The sequence below is a fragment of the Ornithorhynchus anatinus genome, chromosome X5 (assembly GCF_004115215.2).
Source record: "Ornithorhynchus anatinus isolate Pmale09 chromosome X5, mOrnAna1.pri.v4, whole genome shotgun sequence".
In the NCBI taxonomy this organism is placed as follows: domain Eukaryota; kingdom Metazoa; phylum Chordata; class Mammalia; order Monotremata; family Ornithorhynchidae; genus Ornithorhynchus; species Ornithorhynchus anatinus.
In genome coordinates, this window is record NC_041753.1 from 24,667,625 (window position 1) to 24,677,087 (window position 9,463).

The window sequence follows — 9,463 nt, forward strand, 5'->3', positions numbered from 1 at the left end:
AAAGCAAAAATCTAGCACATATCTTTAAACTCCCTTTTTCTTTTTAATGACTGAAGTTTGTCGGGGAACTCAGACTTTCCCTGGTGTGGTCTTCATTCTAATCGATGGCACTTTTGAGTAGGAATGTTAAACTCCAGTGTGAATTCTTTAGAAAAAAATTGTATCATGCTCTTCAATCAATCAGTCAGTGGTATTTATAGAGTGCTTAGGGTGTGCAGAGCACTGTACTAAGCACTTGGAAGAGTAAAATAATAATTGTGGTATTTGTTAAACACTTACTATGTGCCAGGCACTGTACTAAGTACTGGAGTGACTACAAGCAAATTGGGTTGGACACAGTCCCTGGCCCACATGAGGTTCATGGTTTTAATCCCCATTTAACAGATGAGGTAACTGAGGGCCAGAGAGGTTAAGTGACTTGCACAAGATCACACAGCAGACAGTGGCAGAGCCAGGATTAGAACCGAGGTCCTCCTGACTCCCAGGCCTGTGCGCTATGCCGCTTTAGATACAATTCCTGCCCACAGGGCATGAACAATCTAGGGGGGAGACCAACGTTAAGATAAATTACAGATAGGGGAAATGGCAGGGTATGAGGATATGTACATAAGTGCTGTGTGATTGGGGGTGGGATGAACATCAAAGTGTTAAGGGGTTCAGACCTACATGCATAGGCATCACAGGAAGGAAGGTGAATGAGGTGGGCAAATGAGGGGCTTGTCAGGGATGGCTTCCTGAAGGAGATAGGATTTTAGTACGGCTTTGAAGATGGCAAGAGAGGTGGTCTGTCGGATATGAAGAAGGAGACAGGAACCGGCCAGAGGGAATACGTGGGCAAGGGTGAGATATATAAGACTGAGGTACAGCGAGTAGGTTGGCATTAGAGGAGTGAAGTGTGCAGGACAGAGAGCAGCGAGGTGAGATAGGAACGGGGGTGCTGACTGAGTTCCTTAAAGCCGATGATAAGGAGTTTCTCTTTGATGCAGAGGTGGATGGGCAACCCCTGGAAGATTTTGAGGCATGGGGAGTTGGGGAGTGAACTTTTTTTAGGAAAATGATCCAGGCAGCAGAGTGAAATATAGACTGGAATGGGGAGAGACGGGAGACAGAAAGGCCAGAGAGGAGGCTGATGCAGTAATCAAGGCAGGATATAATAAGTGCTGGGATCAGCGTGGCTGCAGTTTGGATGGAGAGGAAGGGGCAGATGCTAGAGACATTATGAAGGTAGAACAGACGAGATTCAGTGAAAGATTTAATATGTGGGTTGAACGAAAGAGATGTGTCAAGGATAATACCAGAGTTATGGACTTGTGAGACAGGAAGGATGGTGGTGTTGCCTACATTGATGGGAAAATCAAGGGGAGGATAGGGTTTGTGGGAGCAGGTGAGGACTTCTGTTTGGGGCATGTATTTGAGGCGTCAACAGGACATCCAAGTAGAGAAGTCCTGCAGGCAGGAGGAAATGGTTCTTTAAGACTACGCCTTAAAGGTGAAGCCTAAATTGAATCCAGTGTCTTGTAAAGCTGAAATGGGGTGTTAATTTAGAAATGTTGGGACATTTGTCATAGCCTAAATGTTAGGCTCTCAAAAAAGATACCCATGAAGAGGTGTGTATATCACTCCTCCTGGAACAGAGAACCCTGCTTATAAGGTCCAATGTGAACAGAGAATGGGAATTGGTATTTGGCAGCATGTTGTCCAGTTGTGCAGTGATAGATCACGAAGTAGAAAACCCAGCACAAAAGTTGGCATATCCTTTGAGGGACTCTCAGCTCAAGGGTGGCGAGTTGAAATGGGATGGATGGGAACAGAGGGAACAGAAGCGATCCTTTAAGGAGGCAGTCAATCAGCATCTCAGACAATGTAACATCACATCCAAAAAACAGAGATACAATTCGGGAGACGGGCCAACTTGACCCATAGCAATCAAGAAAGGAATGGCTCTTTTCTAGCCGAAGCTTTGAGAAGATTATGAGAAAGAGCGAGAGCGAGAGAGAGAACAAGCCTGCCACTGCAAACATCGAATACATCAGCATGCCAGGGACAATTTTTGTGTGTACATGTTGTAGTCAGGTCTGTGAGTTCTACACTGACCTTTCAAACCATATTCAGACCAATAAAGAAGTTTCACCATCAGTAGGGTCACCATCACAATTGTCATCATTGTCATCATCATCCTCGTCACCACCAGCAGCGTGGCTCAGTGGAAAGAGCACAGGCTTTGGAGTCAGAGGTCATGGGTTCGAATCCCGGCTCGGCCACTTGTCAGCTGTGTGACTTTGGGCAAGTCACTTAACTTCTCGGTGCCTCAGTTACCTCATCTGTAAAATGGGGATTAAGACTGTGAACCCCACGTGGGACAACTTGATTCCCCTGTGTCTACCCCAGCGCTTAGAACAGTGCTCGGCACATAGTAAGCGCTTAACAAATACCACCAGCGTTTACTGAGGTCGTACTGTTTGCAAAGCATTACACTAAGGCCCTCAGGGAGCTTAGAGGGTAATGGGGGAGACAAGTCAACCAATCAGTCAATCGATCAATGGTATTTACTGAGTGCTCACTGTATGCAGAACACTGTACTAAGGGCATGGGAGAGTACAATACAGCCGAGTTGGTAGACACATTCCCAGCCTACAACGAGCTTACAGTCTAGAGGAACACAAACTGCCAAGCGTACATAGGTAAACTAGGAAGAGCACACTTGCAAATGATAATATGCCAAGTTAGCAACTGAATAATTAAACTGGTGACAAACAAATGAACTGACATACCCAAGAATATATACACAAGTCTAACAGGTGGCTGTTGAGGTGGCATAATCGGGAAGCTGCAGACTCGGGAGGCACTGTCGGAAAAATCAAATGATAGAAAAACATCATTCTTACTGGACAAAATATTAAATTGAACTGATTCTCCTTGGCAGTCTTAGCTGGCCATTTCCTCCAGGGGTCCACGTCCACCCCCCACCCACCGCCCCGGCCAGTTGAGCTCCAATCATAAGTTTCGCGTTGAGCACCACACACTCCTGGTCGTAAGGACAGCTCTAAGAAATGTCATGCAGGCTCTGAACTTTGCAACCCAGCGTTCTCCACATTCAGCCAACCTCTTGTAGATTTTCCCTTTGTCCAGAACAGGTGGGTGGAGAGACTTCTCCCCACTTTCCCAAACTCTCCATCACCTTGAGCTATTCAAGGCATTTTGATTCTATAATTTAAAAAAAAAATGCAAGAAATCCAAATTCTGCCCCATATTCTATTGCCTACAAGGACAACAAATGATGCTTCATAACCAACTGCATGATTAAGGACTATCTTCAAAATATACCTAATTTATCCCCAAATTAGCCATGCTGGATCTAATACCCATGAGTCCATTTAAATTATTTCTCGGTCCTTCTAAAACCTTTCCTGACATTATAGCCCATGATGAGCTTCTTATCCATAGATTTATCTAAACCCCTTTTGGCTGTATTGATATTTTTTTCCCATGGTGACGTATTCCCTTGGTAAACTCATTTGCTCCCGTGGCTTCAACTATCATCTCTACACAGATGATACCCAAATCTACATCTCCTCCCCTATTCTCTCTCCCTCCCTCCAGGCTCACATCTCCTCCTGCCTTCAGTACATCTCCATCTGGATGTCCATCCACCACCTAAAACTCAACATGTCCAAGACTGAGCTCCTTATCTTCCCTCCCAAACCCTGTCCTCTCCCTGACTTTCCCGTCGCTGTGGATGGCACTACCATCCTTCTGGTCTCACAAGGCCGCAACCTTGGTGAGAAGCAGCATGGCTTAGTGGAAAGAGCATGGGCTTGGGAGTCAGAGGTCATGGATTCTAATCCCAACTCCTCCACTTGTCAGCTGTGTGATTTTGGGCAAGTCACTTAACTTCTCTGGGCCTCAGTGACCTCATCTGTAAATGGGGATTAAGACTGTGAGCCCCATATGGAACAACCTGATGACCTTGTATCTCCCCCAGCTTAGAACACTTCTTGGCACATAGTAAGCACTTAACAAATACCAACATTATTATTATTATTATCAGTCTTGACTCTGCTCTCTCATTCACCCCACACAACCAATCCGTCACCAAAACCTGCCGGTCTCACCTTCACAACATCGGCAAGATCCACCCCTTCCTCTCCATCCAAACCACTACCTTGTTAGTACAATCACTCATCCTACCCCGACTGGATTACTGCATCAGCATCCTTTCTGATCTCCCAACCTTCTGCCTCTCCCCACTTCAGTCTATACTTCACTCTGCTGCCCAGGTTATCCATCTTCAGAAACGCTCTGGGCATGTCACCCCCCTCCTCAAAAATCTCCAGTGCTTGCCTATCGACCTTCGCATGAAGCAAAAACTCCTCACTCTTGACTTCAAAGCTGTCCATCTCCTTGCCCCCTCCTACCTCACCTCCCTTCTCTCCTTCTACAGCCCACCCCGTAAGCTCTGCTCCTCTGCCGCTAACTTCCTCACTGTGCCTCGTTCTCGCCTGTCCTGCCGTCGACCCTGGCCCACATCCTACCTCTGGCCTCCCTCCTCACATCTGCCAAACTAGCTCTCTTCCCCCCACCTTCAAAGCCCTGCTGAAAGCTCGCTTCCTCCAGGAGGCCTTCCCAGACCGGGCCCCCCTTTTCCCCTGCTCCTCCTCACCTCCCCATCACCCCAACTCCCTCCCTCTGCTCTACCCCCTCTATGCCCCACAACACTTGTGTATATTTGTACATATTTTATTCTATTTATGTTATTAATGATGTGTATATATCTATAATTCCATTTATCTATTTTAATGCTATTGATGCCTATTTGTTTCATTTTGTTGTCTGCCTCCCCTTTGAGACTGTGAGCCCATTGTTGGGCGGGGATTGTCTCTATCTGTTGCCGAGTTGTACTTTCCAAGTGCTTAGTACAGTCCTCTGCACACACTAAGCGCTCAATAAATACGATTGAATGAATGACTGAATGAATGAAGTTCCATATCCTTACCACTTCTATGAAAAAGGAGTGGAGGAAGAAATAATCGTATCATTCCCATTTTTAAAACAAAGAAATGTTATCAGAAGTATCAGCAGGCTAAATGAGATGTCTTTCTGTGACATTAAAAAGGCTGGAATTTAAAATTTAGGCAAACACTACTCAACCTGGGTAAAAGATCATTCATTCCTAAGCCCAAAATTTAGCGTTTGTCTAAATTTCAAACTCCAGCCTTTTTAAGATCCCCAAAAGACATCCTAATTAACCTGCTGATACTTTCAATGATATTTCATTGGTTTATATATGGGAATGATAAGACTGTTACCATTCATTCATTCATTCATTCAATAGTATTTATTGAGCGCTTACTATGTGCAGAGCACTGTACTAAGCGCTTGGGATGAACAAGTCGGCAACAGATAGAGACAGTCCCTGCCGTTTGACGGGCTTACAGTCTAATGGGGGAGATGGACAGACAAGAACAAAAGCAACCCCAGGGAAGGTATGGCGCCCGTTAATCACATGCACTGAATAGTTGAACGTCAGGGGTGCCCAGCAGGCAACAGTCACACTGAGGCTCGAGTCTCTTGAGAAGACTCAGCAATACCTGCAAGGACAGAAGCGAAAAAGACTATTTGCTGAGTAGACTGATAAATAATCTGTGGCTGATGTAGACATACCTAATTTTTGTTCAGCAATAGTCTACACCCTTGTTCAGATTTATAGCACAATGCTTCCAATGTACAGTGCTCTGCTCTTAGTAAGCACTCAATAAATGCCCCTTGTTCAGATTTATAACACAATGCTTTCAATGTACAGTGCTCTGCTCTTAGTAAACACTCAATAAATAGCACTGATGATGATTTTATAACATTAATAAGCACTCAGTAAATACCACTGATGATGATTTTACAACATTAGCATCCTTTATAGCACTCATTTGGGGGACAAGGAGGACGAGGGAGGAGGTGTCTTCCCCCTCTGCTATATTGTAAGCTCCCTGAGGCCAGGGTTCATGAATACTCTCTCCATGATACTCAACCCCTTACTTAGTACGGTGCTTTACACACAGCAAGTGATCAAATGCCATTGATTGATTATTTGACTGACTCCATCACTCGCCTGCTGTTTAACATAGGACTAGTCACTTAACTTCTCTGGAGCAGAGAAGCGATCACGGTTGGGAGGGGAGTGAGCCGTGTCTGCACTTTAGTCCCGTCATGTCTAGGGAGGAGGAGAGGACCAGATGTCAAGCGGAGCCAGTTCTGGTGTACCACACGGTGCTAGTGGGGGGACAGCAAGTAGGATACTTGTTCCAGGAGTACCAGGACTACGTGAGGGTTTCAGGGGACAAGACTGAACAGAGAGAAGTGCTTTCAGGGGGGCCGCCCTGAAAGAAGTCAATGGGATAAAACTGGAAAGCAGATCAACTAAAAAATTTAGGGCTATCTTTAAGAGGTCAAGATGATGCAAAAGACAACTGAGGGAGGGTCAGCTTATCTTAGTGGAAAGAACATCGTGCTGGGAGTCAGGAAACCGAGGGTCTTATCCCAACTCCATTGCTTGCCTGTTATATGACCTTAGACAAGTCCCTTAACGTCTGGGTTGATTGCCTCAACTGTAAAACGGGGATTCAATACTTGTTTTCTCTCCCCTTCAGACTGAGAACCCCATTTGGGATGGGGACTGTGTTGGACTGACTCTAATCTATCTAACCCAGCATTTACCACAGTGCTTGACAAGCACTCTAAGAGCTAACAAATGCCAGAATTATTATTATTAAGTTGGGAGTTTGAAAGTAGCATGGCCTAGTGGATAAAGCATGGGCCTGGAACCCAGAAGACCTGAGTTCTAAACCTGGCTCTACTATTTGTCTGCTGCGCGACCTTGGGCAAGTCACTTAACTTCTCTGTGCTTCAGTTTCCTCAACTGCAGAATGGGGATTCAATGACTGTTCTCCCTCCTACTTACACTGTGAGCCCCATGTGGGTCCGGAGCTGTGGCTGGCCTTGCATCCATCCCAGCGCTTAGAACAGCGCTTTGACACATAGTAAGTGCTTAACCAATACCATCAAAAAATGGAGGGGGCAAGTGTTTTAATAAGATGCAAAAAGATTGGGCTGGAAGTGCAATGAAGGCAGTCGAGTTTGAGAGGAGGTGGGAGATCTCTTGAGATACTGGTGGGAAAGATGGGACAGTTGAAAGAGAGGCAGGAGGAGGGAGGAACTGGAGAGGAGGAGCAGGGGAGATTTTAGGAGAGCAGCCTTGGCCTTGCCCACATTCTGAAAGTCCAAATGGTCTTATGCTGTCGCTGCTCCTCACCCTCCTGACTGGCAGAGGAGACGAGGACAGTAGTTAGGAGGATACTCTTTTCCACCTGGCAGGCTCCAGTGGTCTGGGGTAAAGGGACAGCTGTGTGTTGTTCTTACTACCTCCTCATCCTCTCATCTGGAGAAGGAGGGGGAGATGGGAGTCTCTGTGGTTTGGGAGCAGTGGGGTGAGTAGCCTCTCACCAAACTAACTCTCTTCCCCTCTTCAAAGTCCCACTGAGAGCTCACCTCCTCCAAGAGGCCTTCCCAGACTGAGCCCCCCTTTCCCTCTGCTCCCCCCACCCTCTGCTCCTCCCCCTTCCCCTCCCCTCAGCACTGTGCTCATTTGTATATATGATTTATTACCCTATTTATTTTGTTGATGAGGTGTACATCCCCTTGATTCTATTTATCTTGATGACGTCTTGTTTTTGTTTTGTTCCATTTTGCTCTGCTGTCTGTCTCCCCGTTTAGACTGTGAGCCCGTCATTGGGCAGGGATGGTCTCTGTCTGTTGCTGAATTGTACATTCCAAGCGCTTAGTACAGTGTTCTGCACATAGTAAGTGCTCAAAAAATACTATTGAATGAATGAATGAATGACTCTTTTCCACACGATAAAGCTCCAGTGGTCCAGGGTAGGGACATGACTGTGGGTTGCTGCAGCTGCTTGTAATAATAATAATAATGTTGGTATTTGTTCATTCATTCATTCAATAGTATTTATTAAGTGCTTACTATGTACAGAGCACTGTACTAAGCACTTGGAATGTACAATTCGGGAACAGATAGAGACAATCCCTGCCCAATAATGGGCTCACAGTCTATTTAGACTGAAACAACGTATTTGTTAAACGCTTACTATGTGCCAAGCACTGTTCTAAGAGCTGGGGGAGATACAAGGTAATCAAGTTGTCCCACGTAGGGCTCCCAGTCTTCATCCCCATTTTACAGATGAGGGAACTGAGGCACAGAGAAGTGAAGTGACTTGCCCAAGGTCCCACAGCTGACAAGCGGCAGAGCCGGGATTAGAACCCATGACCTCTGACTCCCAAGCCAGGGCTCTTTCCACTGAGCCACGCTGCTCTCCATACCACAATATCCTTTCCTTTTTTTCCAACTCATCCCTGGGTATTCCTACTTTGTCTATTGGGCAACTTCTCTGTCACCACCGTGAGAACTCTCTCTTTCCATTTCTCTGGAATTTTTTTGCAGTGCAGAGCTTTTCCCCATTTGTGCAGTTGAGGGAGGTATCCTTTAAAACTCCATACCCACTAGACCTCTCTTGGCCACCTTCAGCATCAAACACATCCAAGTTTATTTCCTCCAAACCCTCGTTCTTCTGATCCAGATACATGATCTCTCTTCTGATGATGTCTATCCCATGTCCCCATGAGACATGAAAAAGAGCCCAAAAAAATGGAATTTAAATGGTTCCAGGTATCATCTGTATGTGACTGACATATAAAAACATTGGGACTAAAAACTGCTTTACTAATCTCATTCTGTCCTTCAGGAATAATAATAATGATAATTATGGTATTTGTTAAGTGCTTACTATGTGCCAAGCACTGCTTTAAGCACAGGGGTAAATATAAGAGGAGTGTGGCTCAGTGGAAAGAGCATGAGCTTTGGAGTCAGAGGTCATGGGTTCGAATCCCAGCTCTGCAACTTGTCAGCTGTGTGACTGTGGGCAAGTCACTTCACTTCACTGTGCCTCAGTTCCCTCATCTGTAAAATGAGGATTAAGACTGTGAGCCTCACGTGGGACAACCTGATTACCCTGTATCTACCCCAGCGCTTAGAACAGTGCCACCCCCTCGCAAGTGCCACCCCCTCCACCTGCGCCTCGGATCCCATTCCCTCTCACCTTATTAAAACCATCGCCCCTGCCCTCCTCCCTTCCTTAACTTCTATTTTTAACCACTCAATCTCCAATGGCTCCTTCCCCGCTGCCTTCAAACGCCCACGTCTCCCCCATCCTAAAAAAACCCGCTCTTGACCCCACTTCCCCCTCCAGTTATCGCCCTATCTCCCTACTACCCTTCCTTTCCAAAATCCTAGAACGAGTCGTCTACAATCGACGCTTAGAATTCCTTAACTCCCATTCTCCGTCCTCTCCTGGTTCTCCTCTTACCTCTCTGGCCGGTCATTCTCGGTCTCCTTCGCTGGCGC

General features: G+C 46.1%; 1 protein-coding gene across 1 annotated transcript in view; it reads right to left on the reverse strand.

The window, feature by feature from the left end:
- LOC100093001 (sodium bicarbonate transporter-like protein 11) overlaps positions 1–8,645 on the reverse strand; it is a 48,394-nt gene extending 39,749 nt beyond the window's left edge. The window contains 1 exon segment of the mRNA XM_029054653.1: positions 8,560–8,645. Coding sequence (XP_028910486.1) covers positions 8,560–8,645 — 86 coding nt within the window.
- Between the last annotated feature and the right edge of the window lie 818 nt (positions 8,646–9,463).